This window comes from Oryctolagus cuniculus, chromosome 7 (assembly GCF_964237555.1).
Source record: "Oryctolagus cuniculus chromosome 7, mOryCun1.1, whole genome shotgun sequence".
In the NCBI taxonomy this organism is placed as follows: domain Eukaryota; kingdom Metazoa; phylum Chordata; class Mammalia; order Lagomorpha; family Leporidae; genus Oryctolagus; species Oryctolagus cuniculus.
In genome coordinates, this window is record NC_091438.1 from 33,808,135 (window position 1) to 33,824,223 (window position 16,089).

At 41.7% G+C, this 16,089-nt stretch overlaps 1 protein-coding gene across 8 annotated transcripts in view; it reads right to left on the reverse strand.

Annotated features, from left to right (window-relative positions):
* PBX1 (PBX homeobox 1) overlaps positions 1-16,089 on the reverse strand; it is a 332,130-nt gene that overhangs the window by 54,796 nt on the left and 261,245 nt on the right. For all 8 annotated transcript variants that reach the window (XM_051858430.2, XM_051858427.2, XM_070077423.1 and 5 more), the window contains one exon: positions 15,093-15,182. In XM_051858430.2, the coding sequence (XP_051714390.1) occupies positions 15,136-15,182 (47 nt within the window). In that variant the 3' untranslated portion in view covers positions 15,093-15,135. The remainder of the gene's footprint in view (positions 1-15,092; positions 15,183-16,089) is intronic.

Here is a 16,089-nt window from a genome sequence, read left to right on the forward strand (position 1 = left end):
TCAATAAGAAAAAGATGTACATTTTAACAATACATACAAAAGACTTAAAAAAACATGAAAAATGTCCAGCCTTGCTAGTAATCAGAGAAACAAATGAAAATAAAAATGCAGTGTTATTTTATAATGTGATAATTGATAAAGACTGGAAACTGCTAAGACACGGTTATTAAGGATGTGGGGACGTAGGACTATTATAAATTGCTAGTGGGAACAACAAATTGGTAGAAGTTTCCAGAAGAAAAGTTTATGACACATTTTAAAGACCTCAGACTTCTTCATATCCTCTGATTTAGCAATTCTATTTCTAGGAATTAATTCAAGAAAATAAGGTAAAATAGGCAAGAGTTACTATGAAGTTTGCCACAATTAACAATAATGAAAATAAGAACAAACAAGAATTTTAAAAAGAATGGCTTAAATGCTTCACAATAGTGACACTAAATAAATATGAGCTTTCCCTGTAACAGGTTCCTATGCAGTTAAAGTCATGTTTTTGAGAAGAACATTTAATGATATGGAAAATATTCATAATATATTTTTAGCAAATAAGTAGGCTATAAAATGATCTACACCCACACATAAACACGCACTTCTACACAAAATGCTAGGAGGAAATAGAACAAAAAGGTCGTATTAATTTTCTTCCATTTTTTCCTGAATCCTCCAAATTTCCTACATTAAATATTAATTTGTAACACAAAAAGTAAGTGTAAACTTTATGCACCACATATGGAGGAATCTCCAGATCTAGCATTGGTCTTTGTTTTGTGTGGCCAGTCTCTAGAGCTCATTGGAGAAGGAAAGCCAGTGCAAAGCTGTGGCTAAAGATACATCTGAAGAAAAGAAGGTTGAGAAAATTGAGACTCCTTCACAAAGAAGAGTGAGTTAGCGAGTGATTTCATAACTCTCTTCAAAATACAACCATTAATTATGAAGAGTGTTCATCAGTTGTTTTTCCTGCTCCATGATAAATAGGGCCAATGGAAATAGGTCAAACATAGAAATCAGCTTCGGTAAGATGGGGTCACTAGAGAATAAGAAACAGGTTTCCATTTCATTCTCTCTGCCTCAAAGCCCAGTATAGTTATGATTAATAACAGATTCTGAGGCCAGCATTGTGGTGTAGTGGGTAAAGATACTGCCTATGATGCTAGCATCCCATATGGACGCCAGTTGCTGTCCCAACTCTGCTTCCAATCCAGCTCCCTGCTAATGTGCTGGGGAAAGCAGCCAAAGATGACCCAACTGCTTGAGCCCCTGCCACCCACTTGAGAGACCCAGAAGAAGCTCCTGGCTCCCAGCTTCAGCCTGGCCCAGCTCTGGCTGTTGTGGCCATTTGGGGAGTGAACCAGCAGATGGGAGAACCCTCTCTGTCTGTCTCTCCCTCTCTCTCTGTAACTCTGACTTTCAAATAAAAAAAAAAAAATCTTAAAAAAAAATCCCAAGAAAATGCCTGTAGAATGAATGAGTGAATGTACGAACAAATGAATTGTGCATCAATCTCCAGGACACAGACAACACGGGCCTCACAGAAAAGTACATGGAAGAGGAAAAACAGCAGCACATATCTCGTCTCTGAATATAAGCCTATAGGCTTATAATCTTTTATAAAAGATTCTTTTATGGGTTGGTGATAATTATGGGGTACACGGTATACATTGGAAGTCAAAGATGAGTACAAGGTTGTGGTAAGTGGAAGAAATAGGAATAAAAGAACAAAAAATGTCATTCCATGGTGGGAGAAGATATGGACAAGGTAACTATAAAAATGCATATGCTTGTGGGGATTTCAGACAGGCAGAAAATTCAGCCCTAATAGTGTGGTTGCTGACTGAACAACAGAAAAAATCTGCCCATTGACAACAGTCCAACGAGGATCACTTCAAAAAGCATTAAGTACCAACTATGTACCAGGCCTGGGTTAGGGGCTCTGACCTTGCTCTTCAGAAATCTCTGGTCTAGAGAGGAAATAAAGAGGAGTTATCAGCCAGGCACCAGCATTCTGCATCCAGTGGAATGGACGGGCAGTTTGAGGGAATGGAGAAGGGGAAGACAGACCTGATCCACGCCAGGTAAGGTGAGCAGTCCTGAGACGTCTGTCCACCGGCATAGGTGCTGAGCTACGGATTCTACTGATGGAGAATTGCAACCTCTGAAGATTGCTTCTAGGAAAGGCCATTTTTACTAGGACAAAAGAGGAAGAAGACAGAGAGCACCAGACACTTCAGAGACTGCTGTCTGCATAGAGAGGAAAGAAAAAGTACCAGGCCAAGTACATGGTGTGTTTCAACAGCAAAAACCACCATATCAGACAAGGAATGGAAACTGACCTCTGCAGTTCATTCTGCTCCCCTTCAGTTGGCAGTATGGTTATGGTGCCTGGCTTTCCCCCATCTGAACTTTTCTGCTTACATTTAAAAACTGTCCTACTTATTTTAATAAACTTAAATAAGCTAATGCATATAAAGTGCATTATACACACACAGAAATAAGTCAGTGTTAGAGATTAATACAATTAATAAGTGTCACTTTAGCTTGTTAATTTTCTATCCTTATTGTTTTTTAATTGTTTTTTAATTTACTGCTTTCATGCCACTTCCTTATTTTATTACTGCTTGATCTGTTTTTTAATCTTTGTAAGAATCTACTTTAGCTCATGCTATTTATTTCACCCACTCATCCTATCGTATCTTTGCTCTGATGCTTCTCTTTAGTACTTGTGTATCTTCATTGCTTTTAACCTTCTTTTTGCCATTTCACATCTAATTTCATCACTCTTCTGCTAATATTATCCTTCCATTCATTGTGCAGTTGATTAATGTATTCTTTCTTCCGATCTCTTTGTTTTTCTTTTTCTTTTTTTAATTTGATAGGTAGAGTTATAGACAGTGAGAGAGAGAGACAGAGAGAAAGGTCTTCCTTCCGTTGGTTCACTCCCCAAATGACCGCCACAGCTGGCGCTGCGCTGATCCGAAGCCAGGAGCCAGGTGCTTCTTCTGGTCTCCTATGAGGGTGCAGGGCCCAAGCACTTGGGCCATCCTCCACTGCCCTCCTGGGCCACAGCAGAGAGCTGGACTGGAAGAGGAGCAATCAGGACTAGAACCCAGCGCCCATATGGGATGCCGGCACCACAGGTGGAGGATTAACCAAGTGAGCCATGGGGCTGGCCCCTGTTTTTCTTAATTCCTGGCTTTTATTACTTTTTGTCATTATTTTCTATTTAATTTTTCTACTTGCATTCCCAGCATACTATCCTTGGACTCCATTGCAGTTATTCTTTCAGCTTATTAAAAATGTTCAGTGTTAAGTGTCTCAAAGGGGGCAATCTTGATAAAAGTCCTGGCCCAGCAAAGCAAGCATGGCTCCTTGTGCTCCTTCTGCTGGTCTAGGAGGCTGTTACTGGTTTAACTGTTCCCCCAGTTTCTTCAAGGCTGATTTTCCAGCTTCTAGAACCATCATTTAAGATGCATAATCTCTTAAATTCACAGGCAGTTTCCCACTTTCTCCCATTTCACCGTTCTTCAGATGAAACAAAGCAAATGCAAACAGAACTACCTCTATTGACATTTCCCACCTAGGTACTGGAACAGTCTTGCCATGTATGATAATGAACCACCAGATCCCTCCATAAAGAGATGCTTGATCGAAAATTTCTGTTTTCTCTCAAGTACAATCATTGGGCCACTGGCTAACCACTGGCAAACTAAACATGACACAATAGATGCATGGGAGTAGACTGTATCTGTGGAAGGATTTTTTATATAATTTTCCAGGTTTGATTTTGATAAAAGAATCTACTAGCCTTAAGTCTTCTAGATCCACCCTGAAAGACATAACAAAACAGTTGTAACTGAGTTCTTCTCCATATCATCCAGGCTCTAAAATATTGATTAGCAGGCAACATCGCAGATTCTCCTCCTGTAAGGTTCTAAACACTTCCCTTCATTTAGCATATGAACGAGGGGTTCAAAGGTCCCTCTGGATAAAGAGAAGCTTTGGGGTTTGAAGGACCTGTGTCCACACCCTGGTTTTGTCATGTACTGCCTATTTGATCTTTTTCTTTTCTTTTTTTCTTTAAGATTTATTTATTTGAAAGGCAGAGTTAGAGAGAGAGATGGAGAGACCTTCCATCTAGTTCACTTCCCAAAGAGCTGCAACAGCCAGGACTGGGCCAGATCCAAGCCAGGAGCCAGGAGCCAGGAGCCAGGAGCCAGGAGCTTCATCTGGGTCTCCCACATGGGTGCACCTAGCCAGCAGCTTAACCTGCTGCACCACAATTCCAGCGCTGGCTAGTATAATCATGGAAAACCTCAGTTTTTTCATCATTAAAATGGAAACACCAGTGTTTATAAAGACATCAGAGTTCTCAGTTGGGATATTGTTGGAGAAACACATTAGTCCCAGAACTTCCAGCATGCAGCTCCTGGTGCTTCTGATCCTTTATTCCTGGAGGGAAGGCACAGAGCCCTCAGAACTTATGCTTGGTCTCCTCTGAACACTGAACTCTCAAGAGTGAGACAAGAGCTGGAAGCGTACTCATAGGAACTTCATCTTTGTCAGAGATTCCTTAGTATGGGGCTCAGTTGATGAGCTTCTACATTCCCACACAAGCTCACTTCCCTAAGGGCAGAATGAGCAACCCTAGGCAGATATGCCACTCTGAAAAAAAAGTATCTGTGTGTTTGAGAAGGCATCAGAAAATAAACTGTGCTTCTCCTAGCTAAAGGATACTAGAGAATAAAGTGGACAAACAGCAAAAGCTGAAAAAATGGAAATGTGATACTATCTTACAAGTACAAAAATCATAATATAATTTAATGTTCAAATATTCTATTTTTATATATTTCAAATGCTTTAGGAGAATATGTTAGGAGTAGTTAAGACATTGCTTGGAATTCCTGCATCCCATGTTAGAGAGCTTGGGTTCGAGGCACATCTCCGTTTCAGATTCAGCTTCCTGCTAATGCACACCTTGGGAAGCAGGAGATGATGGCTAAAGTACTGGGATCCCCATCATGAACATGGCAGACCCAGACTGAGTTACTGGCTCCTGGCTTTGGCCTGGCATAGTACCACCTGTTGTGGGCCTATGAATGAATCAGAGAACGGAAAATTTGTCTGACTCTCTGCCTTTCAAATAAACAAAAATCAATCAATAAATTTTTAAAAGCTTTACTTATAAAAAAGAGATAGGGTGCCTTTAAAAGTAGGCATACTGGATGGGAATATAAGGCAAGTGTAGAGCAAACCATGTTAATTGATTTACAATGGCCTCTCTAGCAGTCTGTGGCTACGAGGATGGACGGGTGAGAGATAAGCTGAGAATAGAAAGGAGAGAGGAACATCTCATTGCTTGGAAAAAAGCCAACTATTCTTCCTTTCCATTCTTTTTTTATGGTTCTTGTACACTATAAGAAAAGGGTGGACACAAATAACAAACTTAGACACAAGTACACTACATTTGTGAAAATTCAGAAAATGTACATTTACAATTCATATATTCAATCATGCAAAATTTTGCCTCAAATCCAAAAATAAAAAAACCCTGCAAATATATTAAACTCTAGTTAATGGTAACTCAGTAGTATTTATTGTATTTATTTGGGAGAAAATGGAACTCGTCTGCAATTTACTTTCAAATGTTTGGGAAAAATCCAAGACCGATTAGTGGATGGGCAGCAGAATGGAAAGACACAGATGTATATGATGAAGCCCATAGTGTTAGGTATCAGTGATAAAATCTAGGTGTTGAATATATTGGCTTCACTGTAAAATTCTCTCAATTGTTCTGTATGAAAATTTCAACATAAAAAGCTGGGAAATTTTAAAAAGGTAGTTGAATGTTAATTCCTTCTCTTAGCTATGCCCAGGCAGCAATTTGAAGACTTTAAACACTAGAGCAGAGTTTCTCAAACTCAACATGCTTAGAAATGACCAGGGCATCTGGTTATATCACAAAGTCTGATGTAATAGGTCTGGATGTGCCTCAGTTCTGCATTACTCAGACTCTCCCAGGTCAGGCTGTGGATCTGCAGGTCACACGTTGCTCAGAGCAGCAGGGCAGGGAAGATCCACTAGGCTGAGGCCGTGGTAAAGGGAAGCCTGAACCAGAGCCAGTACCTCGTAGGAGCCCCAGAGGATTGAGACTTAAGGAAAGAGATCAAGATAAACTCAAAGACATATCCTGCTTAGGCTTCAAAAATGATCAGGTTAGATGAATTAGTGGCTGACAGAGTTGAAAATTACTGTAAACAGAAACTATAATAAAAGTGGCATTTCTATATTTATATTATAAATCTTCCTCTATATTAATTCATCGTTTAAAGCATATTATGATAATCTGACTTAAATTCCTGTACACAGTTGATTTCTAATAAAGACTTCTACTTAATGTAGGAAGGGCTTATTAGTGTGGAAAGCATGTTTTCCTGCATTTTGTGTTCAAAGTCTCTTCTGTCTTCACAGATGATCCTATCTCTAACACTATCACCCCACCTTTGGTGGCTACCAAACCACTGGTAGAGACCTAGAAAGTGCCAATGCCCAGCATGATGGCTACTATTCACACTGGTTATTTAGGTTTAAACTATGTAAATCAGTTAAAACTAAAAATTCATTTTCTTAATCACACTAGTCACATTTCAAGTGCTCAACAGCCATGCATGGCCAATGATTACTTATTGGACAGCACAAAAATGTGGAAAAAATAAGTTGCACTGAAAAGCACTGTCCTAAAAGGAAAGGACGGCTTTGCTACTGTCAGTTGGCATATGTCAATCATGCATAGACACAATTCACCTATTTTTAGTTGAGAAGAATATGAGTATATATGTGTGTAAATACATATACCTATTGCCATGGCCATTCCCCAAATTCTCTAAAAATAATATGGTACTATATGCACTACTCTGGGTGGCAGAGTTCCATCATTTCAGAGAAGCCAAGGACTGAGCCAGGCAGCTGCCAGGCATTTGAGCTTCTGTGATTTAACTGACTGAAGAACCACGTCCTAGGGACCCTTGTTTTCCTGGTGCTGGACATCAGAAAGTTTTCAATAAACATTTATAAGATAAAGCATTGATTTCTCTACTAATTGTGTCAAATTGAGGCAGTTTTAGATATTTAGGGATGTAGAAATCTCCCAAACTCAAATAAAGCCAGAGATGTGAGATTTTTAAGAAAAAAATGACACTTCATCTCAAAGCAAGCTTGTTTAAGGATATAGAAGTTCTTTCCTAGAAGGCATAGGGGGGCAAGGTAGACCCTATGGGAAGAGGACCATCTTCACAAATCAGTGCTAAGGTCTCCCGCAATTAAACTTACCTATTTGATTAGAGGAAGATTTACTGAAATCTGGAGGGGCCGTGCCACTTTCAAGAACAATCACAAAAACCAAATGCTCTTTGGAAATTGTGATTTTTCTCCAGAGAGCAAAAGGCAGGACCAACTTGATTCTGGAACAACTAACCAGACTACACTAAGGACTCGACTGTAGGGTCAAACGTGGGCCCAGATGGGTGGGATGCTATGAAATAGCCATGCCCATCCACAAGAGCACATTGTTGTCTCATTGAGGGGACTCTATCTAGAAACACAATCTCCTTCTTTATATATAGCTTTACAGTACCCACCTTTCCCTTGGATTTTCTTGGGAACAAAAACAATCATTGTTTATAAGCAGCATATAATGTTAGAAGAAGACTTAGACAAAATATAATTCAATCATACTTTGTAAAATTCAGGAAATTGAGGTGCATAGTCACCGGCAGAAGTGGAATGCACACTTGTACATGTACATAAACACACATACACATAGAGCAGATCAATGTGATGGTATTTGAGGGGCCAGTGTTGTGGCTGGGTGCGGTGGGTTAAGCCTCCACCTGTGACATAGGCATCTCATATTGGCTCTGATTCAAGTCCTGGCTGATATACTTATGATCCAGCTCCCTTTTAATGTGCCATGCAAAGCAGAAAAGATGGACCTACATTGGAGACCCCAGATGGAAAACCAGGCCCCTGCCTTTGGCCTGGACCAACCTCAGCTTTTACAGCCAATTGGAGAATAAACCAGTGGATGGAAGATCTCTCCCTCTCTGTCATTCTGCTTTTCAAATACATAAGTAAGTATTTAAATAAAAAGAATGTGATGGTATTTGGAGCTATCATATCAGTAAGTTTGAGAACAGACTTTGTTGTGAATAATTCTACAAAGAACTAAGGAATCTCCACAAAATGATGCTTATTGTTTTATTATTAAGCGGATGGTATATCTGGCTGGAAGTGGCACCTTCCTCAAACTACTGCTTAATGGTCTTGAATTCCTCTTTGGCTATATAATTTAATCTCAAATTGTTTCCTAGACTATGGAGTTAGTAGGCTCCCCTGCCTTAGTATACCTAGAGACAGAAATCCAATCTATGACAAAATGGAGAATGAGACTAAAATATGCCATGATTGGCATGAAGATTTTGAACCACCTGAAGTACCAGGTTTCTCAAACTTGACTTAGAGGTAGCATAATATAGCTTTGCTCCCTAAAGTAAAAAATGCTTATGTTAAGTGAATGAATGGATAAATGAGTGACTAAATGGATGAATAAATGAGTAGGCCATTGAATGAACTAGTCTCATTTGTTTGTTGTCTGTTTAAAGGCTTTCAGTTAGCAGCTGGGGAAAAATGATGGATTGCACACTAAATTACAATATAGGGATTTTTCTGCTTCTTCAACTATTGTGGGCTGAAATGAAATGGTCTTCTGGTATCTGATACAGGAATTGATAAAATATAAAGGCTGAAAAATCTGAAAATGCAAGAAGGAAAGGGACAGCTCTGTTGGCCTTTGGTTTTCTGATGATGGAGCATCGGGATGTCTGTTTCCTAGAGGCAGGTGTCTATCTATTCTGTTCCCACTGCCTTCATTCCCTGCAGAATCTGTCCTGTCCCAGCGAGTCCAGACCCTTCCATCCTCCTCAGTCTCTCTCTCCCCTTGTGGCCTGGGGCTGTTCACTACCCTGGCCACAGCACCAGAAGCTACACACAGGCAACAAACAGGAAAGTACATCTAGACCTCATTTAATCCCTTCCAAATTCAAGTGCAGCCTGATAAAACAGGAGAGTTAAGACTTTGTATAGTTAACAGGAGTTTTTAAAGAGCTGTATTTGAATTGTAATTACCACCCTCACTTGCCAGTGCTACAATTGCACATGCGGCAACATCTTATTAATATACACTGTTAAGTAGAGGGGTCTCTTAGAAGTAAAGAAAAAAAAGTCAAAATTATGGCTTGTGGCCAAATGTTACTGAGCAACCCTTGTGATAGCCAAATGCCTAAGATGTATTTACTTAAATAGGAGGCTATTTTTGCCCTAAGGATTTACATTCTATTTACTTACTTGGTAAATATTCTTCTCTCTTTGTTCCCTCTGACATGTGAGAAAAGAAAAAAAAAAAAAACACCTGCATTATGGCTTATAAAGACAATAGCTTCATGTCCATTCTTCCACTACTTTAATTATCCAAAGCAAAACTCATGAGATTTCTCTGCTGTAAACTGATATTCATGTATGTTGTCTTTACGGAGATAACAATAATACTTCATTTCCACTTTACCAAAACTTAGGAATCAGAAAAATCTATAGGGGAATCTGTTCCTATTTGGAATTGGCTGGGGGTGAATTCATCCCCTTTAATGCATATTTTCAAACAATTAAAAACAAATGGTTTCATCCTAAAGAATAATGCGTTTTGCTATGGCAAATCTCTGAGACTTCAAAGGGTAAAGGTCACGTAATGAGAGCATTTCCTCTTCATGTAGGTCTTCAAGATACTATTTGAAGGGGACAAATGGGATGGCCTAGAAAGTATGGAAGACACTATATCTGATGAAAATGTTTTCTTTTCCAGGGGTAGGGAGTAGAAGAGTCTACATTTAGACTTGGGTTACTTGAGCTAGTAGTAAGAATCACAGATCATGAATGCAGAATTCTAGAATCACTGAATACAAAGCAAACTTTGGGCTTGCTTTTCAGGTATATTTTGCAGGTGTGGCAAACAAAACAGAGTGGTGAAGTGACTCCTAAAAAGAAAAACTACGAGAAGGATCCACAGGGGCCTGAGCTGTGGCCTAGCAGGTAAAGCCGCCACCTGCAGTACCAGCATCCTATATGGGTGCTGGTTCGAGTCCCGGCTGCTCCATTTCTGATCCAGCTCTTTGCTATGGCCTGGGAAAGCAGTGGAAGATGGCGCAAGTCCTTGGGCCCCTGCACCCACATGGGAGACCCAGAAGAAGCCCCTGGCTCCTGGCTTTGGATCAGTACAACTCTGACCATTGCAGCCAATTGGGGAGTGAACCAGCAGATGGAAGACCTCTCTCTCTCTCTTTGCCTCTCCTTTTCTCTCTGTGTAACTCTGACTTTCAAGTAAATAAACAAATCTTTAAAAAAAAAAAAAAAGAAGAATCTGCATTTCCTAATTTCAAGCTGCTTTCCCTTCCACCAGGGTGTGGGGTTCCTGTTCCACATCTAGCAGGGAGGACAGAGAGGATCCCGTCAGAGACCATGATGTGTCACTCCAAGGATGGTTGTGCACAAAGAGGTATGCTTTCACAGCAACTCTTTAGGGTAGCAGCAACTAAAAGAATCAAAGGGAGAACTGCCTCAGCAATATCTTCACCGTGTAATTCCATTTTGCTTAATGTGATCTGAATTTTATTCATAGAGAATCTGCATTGGCCAAGAAGCTTAGAAACTTTTGCCAGAAAGGTAGACTTGATGACAGCTTCAGACTTAAAAGATGGTATTGTGGATGAGGGGAGCCTTTAAAGTAATAATTATCACTGGATACTTTATAGCTGATACACCAGGTGTGGCTTATGGTCATCAAAATGCAGTTTCATTTAAGCACTATCTTTTCTTATCTGATTTATTCATTCAACAAATATGTTCTGAGCAATTAATATGTACACTTTAGGACCACATATGTACATAAGAGTGAAGGACACAAAGAAAATTAAGTACGTTTTATAAATTGCACATGCGTAATACAAGGGAAGGCTGTGTGTGTGGCAAAATAGCAAGAGGAGAGGGAGGAAGACTGAGAAGAAATACCACGCAGGAGCTGGGCTTGGGGGAGTAAGGCTGATTTTGATATTGGAATGAGATAGGGAAGGTGGATGTGGGATCAAAAGGATGCTGGGCTAGATGGCATGTATGAGTGAACATGGAGGATGAAGGTGCATATCCAGCTAAAGGTGAGCTGGTCCCCTTAAAGGCTTCTGAAGTTCCCTTTGATGGTGGGAAGATGGACAGGGAGCTGGATGGACAGGTAGGTTGGGGCCAGCATGTGGAAGATTCTGACTCTTAGACTCAGGACTTAAGCTTGTTTGGGTAGGCACTAAGGACAGCAGCTGATTTCTGAGCGACTGATAAAATTCAGGGCATGCGGGCAGGAAAGAGGAGAACCCAAGATAGCAAGGGTGATTAGGAAGCTACTGCAACAGTCTAGTTAATGAACTATTTCTAGAACCAGGATGGTGGCAGTGGGAAAGGAAAGCACATGACAGCTAAGTGACCTTTATGTGTGAACAACAGAGAAGTGGCATGATCTCCCTCCACTACTCACAGCCACCCTCAGCCCAGGAAGCCCTACCCTCTGTCATAAGAAAACACAGGGTATTTATGGGGGTGTCATTTACCTCTCACCACACCTAAGGAAGGGGTCCTTAGGCCTTGTATATATATTTTTTTGACAGGCAGAGTTAGACAGTGAGAGAGAGAGAGACAGAGAGAAAGGCCTTCCTGTTCCGTTGGTTCACCCCACAAATGGCTGCTATGGCCAGTGCGCTGCACTGATCTGAAGCCAGGAGCCAGGTGCTTCTTCCTGGTCTCCCATGGGGTGCAGGGCCCAAGCACTTGGGCCATCCTCCACTGCCCTCCTGGGCCACAGCAGAGAGCTGGACTGGGAGAGGAGCAACCGGGACAGAATCCGGCGCCCTAACCGGGACTAGAATCTGGGGTGCTGGCGCTGCAGGCGGAGGATTTGCCAAGTGAGCCATGGCGCCGGCCAGGCCTTGTATTTTTATATCCATCTCAAAATCATACATTTCCATCAGCAGGGGAAAAAGAAGTGACAACTGTGTCCTAACATATCCTGGCTAGGAACTACCTACTGTGAAAACTGCTCACCCAGAGGGAGGAAAAAGACTCAAATTAGAAAGTTATCACTTCTAACATTTCACTCTGCATTCACGTGGAACAATTTATGTTTTGCCAAACTCTTTCCTATTTATTTTCTCATTTTCCCTAAAGTAGCCTTTGATGTATCAAGGGTGCGGACTCTAGAAGAGAGTCAGTGCTTGCCTGTGGGTACACGGCATACAAAAACCAGTGTCTCCCAACTTCCCTCAGAGGACTCTGCCCACTGCACCTTTCAACTCAATTGCTATATGGTCAATGGCCAGTGGTCTGAACTTCATAGGACTTAAAATAGATGCTGGCTGGATAAGACATGGGTGTTGTGAAAACCCAGCCAGAGGAGCAGATAAAGGCTGCCTGGAAAAAGTCCTCCACCAAATGAAATACAACCCAGAGCCCATCTGGGAATTCCATTGCTGCTTTGGGGTTAGGGACTGTTTATTTTTATTTCTTGGCACAAGCCTTTCATTCCTGCCCCTGCCTCCTCTTGTCTCTCCTCCTCTACTCTGTCTCTTTCTCCTGGCAGCCGCGGCCCTCCTCTGTACAGGCACAGGTCTTGGCATCAGACACCAGCACCTCCAAGCACATCTCACTCTGACTGGCTCCAGTCTTCCTCCAGGTGGCACAATTTAAAAATGGACACCAAAGGGATATATCCTATCGTGACTAGTCTTTGATTCATTTACTCTGTATAGTAAAGACCCAGAAATAAAACAGCCATACAATTCACAGGCCAAAAAAATTAATACAAAACGAGAGGCTCTTTCAAGTGGCATTTTCCAGCTTAGTTATGTCGTGGGCTTATGCAATCAGATGTAATTGTCTGCACATGTTCAGTTGCAGTAGTTCAGAAATGATTCCCAGCCTTCCAGATGACGTCAGATGGGTCAATGTTGACACTCCCGCCCCCACACCCCCTGCAGTCTGAATGCTGCTCTTTCGGGAAGAAAGGCACCAAACAGCAGAACTGTCAGAGCCATTTCCTGCCTGGTCACGTGGACATTTCTTCAGTTCCCTTTTTGAGTAGGGCACTCTGGTGCCCTCCTCATGTTTCTCTCCTCTACTTATATACAGAGCAAAGCTTTCTCTGGAAAAATCTTACATCTCAAAAAGATCCAGGCAATGTGCAAGGCTTTCTCTGGAAAAATCTTATATCTCAAAAAGATTCAGGAAGTGCATAAATGTATATACACTTGAACACCCTCATCCCCTGCTACCACCTCACACACAGACCAGTATAGAGCTACTTCATTCACTTGGAAGCTAATTTGAGAATATACTTCCCCAACCTCAGCATCCTCTATTTTTCTAAGCAGGCTTCCTCGAAAGTCAGCCATTTGCACAATAATAATTCACATCGCTAGCATGAGCACACAGTGGAGAGACTCCCTCTCTGCTCTGGAAATGCCTCCTAGAAAGTAAAACTACTGCTCAAGGCATGTTTAACAGAGTTAGTTCAGATTAAAGGGAATTCTGTCTGAAGAATGTAGAAGATCCAGAATTCTTAACTGTAAGGGGTCAAGTCACCAAAACAATGAGTCTGGTGCTCAGCTCCCTTCTACACTATCCTTACCAATAAACTAGCCAATCCATGCTTGAATTCTCCAACCTTTGGAATCCTTGACTTTCAAAGACATCCTATTCCTTTTTTTTGGAGGGAGAACTATGACTATGAGAAAGGCTCACCAAATGTTGAAGTGAAATCTATTTCTGTGAAACTTCTACTCAGCGATCCTCTCCAATCCCCATTAGAGCATTCCTGGCGACTCCAGTCCTTCTCTCCAATGATAGCATGTGTGAAACCATTCTGTACCACCTGGGTTTTGTCTCCTAAGCAGAGATCCTTAATTCTTTCAACCAGTCCTCATCTGATGAAATAGCTGGTATCCTCTTGATTCTTTCCAAGCTGGCCAGAAACATGTGTGCTTTGACCACTGCAGAGGTGAAGAGCCCATCATCTCCTTCACTGCACACATTTTACCTCCATTTGGGTACACTAGCTTTTCACTAATAAATCATGCCTACCTCCCCTGCCTTCCAGCCCTCATTTACTTTAATCATAACAATAGAAACAAACAATAAACATGATCACCACCATCCAATCCCAGCTCCTGTCAATAGTTCGGAGTCAATAGTTCTCCTGGAACACCTTGTGACCTGTAAAAGCCCAGAAATCACCCCAACCTAAAGAATAGCCTCCTTTTTCAGGCTGCCCTCTTGTCCCAGCTTGCTGTCACCGCTGCTGAGATAGCAGACGATTGATCTGAGAAATCAAGTTGGATTGCTGTCCCAAATCTACACTCGGTTCTCCTTGTGTCTGTCTGATCGATTTCACTCTGTGCGACATAGCTTGTCGCTATGAATTTTCATGCTAGTCAGGAGCCGCGAGCGCACCCAAGAACAAGTACAAGATGGTCTGTACCCTCCCTATTCCTTCAACATACCCAGTCTCTGTGTTAATTTTTTTTTAATCATCTATAGGGAGACTGGAAAAGGTTTGGTTTTAGACCTCTGCTCCAGGTGCAGTAGATTCTGGTCACTGGTTTTCCTCCCCACGTAGTCTGGCCCCAGTTTGTGGTGACATTTCCTACCACTGTTGTACTAGGTGTCACCTGTTTAGCAGCTCCTCTCAGCTGAACGCATGTGGCCGCAGGTGCCATGCAAACACTGATTGCGTCTGACAGCCCTAGACGCCAGCTGCCTGCATGAAGCCTGCCCAGTCGCCACTTTTTTTGTGGGTAGAATGCTGCCGATGGCATGACCGATACAGAAACAAGAAACTAGGTGACCGTAAAGCTAAGACAAGTCCTACTAAGTGGCATTCTGGGCCCTATGGCGTTGAAATAATTGGTAGTGATAGAATAGAAACAAAGGGTGGGGGAGCCTTGTTGTCTTACACTGATGCCCTGCGGACTGTACATCTGACTGGCTGCGAGTCCGTCACTGTATCCTCCTGTCTGGCTGATAACATGGCGAAGGGTATCCACCTAAACAGATGAACAACAACAGAGAGGAAATTAGTCAGGGACTTGCAGGGAAAGGGTGGCAGATCATCATCTTACAGGATACCATTTGGGCATGCCCAATTAACACAATCATTTTGGAGAAACTCTTCCTAGGAAAAGTCCATTAGGTAGAGCCTGGTTATTCTCTATATATCAAGCACATTACCAGTTATGACTTCGGTAAGCAAGATGGTAACATGTTAAAGAAAACTAGGATTTCCAACACTGAAGTTAATTCATTAACAACACAGCATGAGATGGCAGGGAATGGGGTGACAGAGGAGGTTAAAGGTCACAAGGGGAAGACATTTCTCCTTCCTCCCCATAGATCATCCTGCTAGCTTCTCCTTTGTTGGCTATCCAATAAAAGCGAGTTTGGTTTAGAAGAGGTTTGGGCCACCATCTCACAGACAGAATAGTATATGATTCAGACGCTTGTTTGAGGACTTAAATGATAGCTAGTTTAGTCATTTGACCAAAGTCTGACCACCTCCTCAAACTGGTTTCCAGGCAATGTTTCCCAAGCAAGGGGCTGAATCACTGGCCAGGTGTTCTACGCCAGGCATATAACACTTCCTGCTTCACATGCAGGGTGGGAACTTGGATTGATATGGCCCAAAACTTCCCTATTAAATCTATGTCAGAACATACATCTTGGCTGTCTCACATCATGCTTCATGTCGACATAGTTGGATGCCTTCCTGAGGTGTCATGAAGGTGAACAGTTCACTAAGGAGCACTGAGGTTTTATATCAAACAGTTTGATTTTTGCTTCTCCCACACAAATTGATACTCATCACCAGAAACCCAAGTCTCTTAATCTCAAGGATGACTAAGAAGATGAGTTGAGTCAAACCAGCTGTGTGTTTTTAAAGCTTAAAATGGAAAC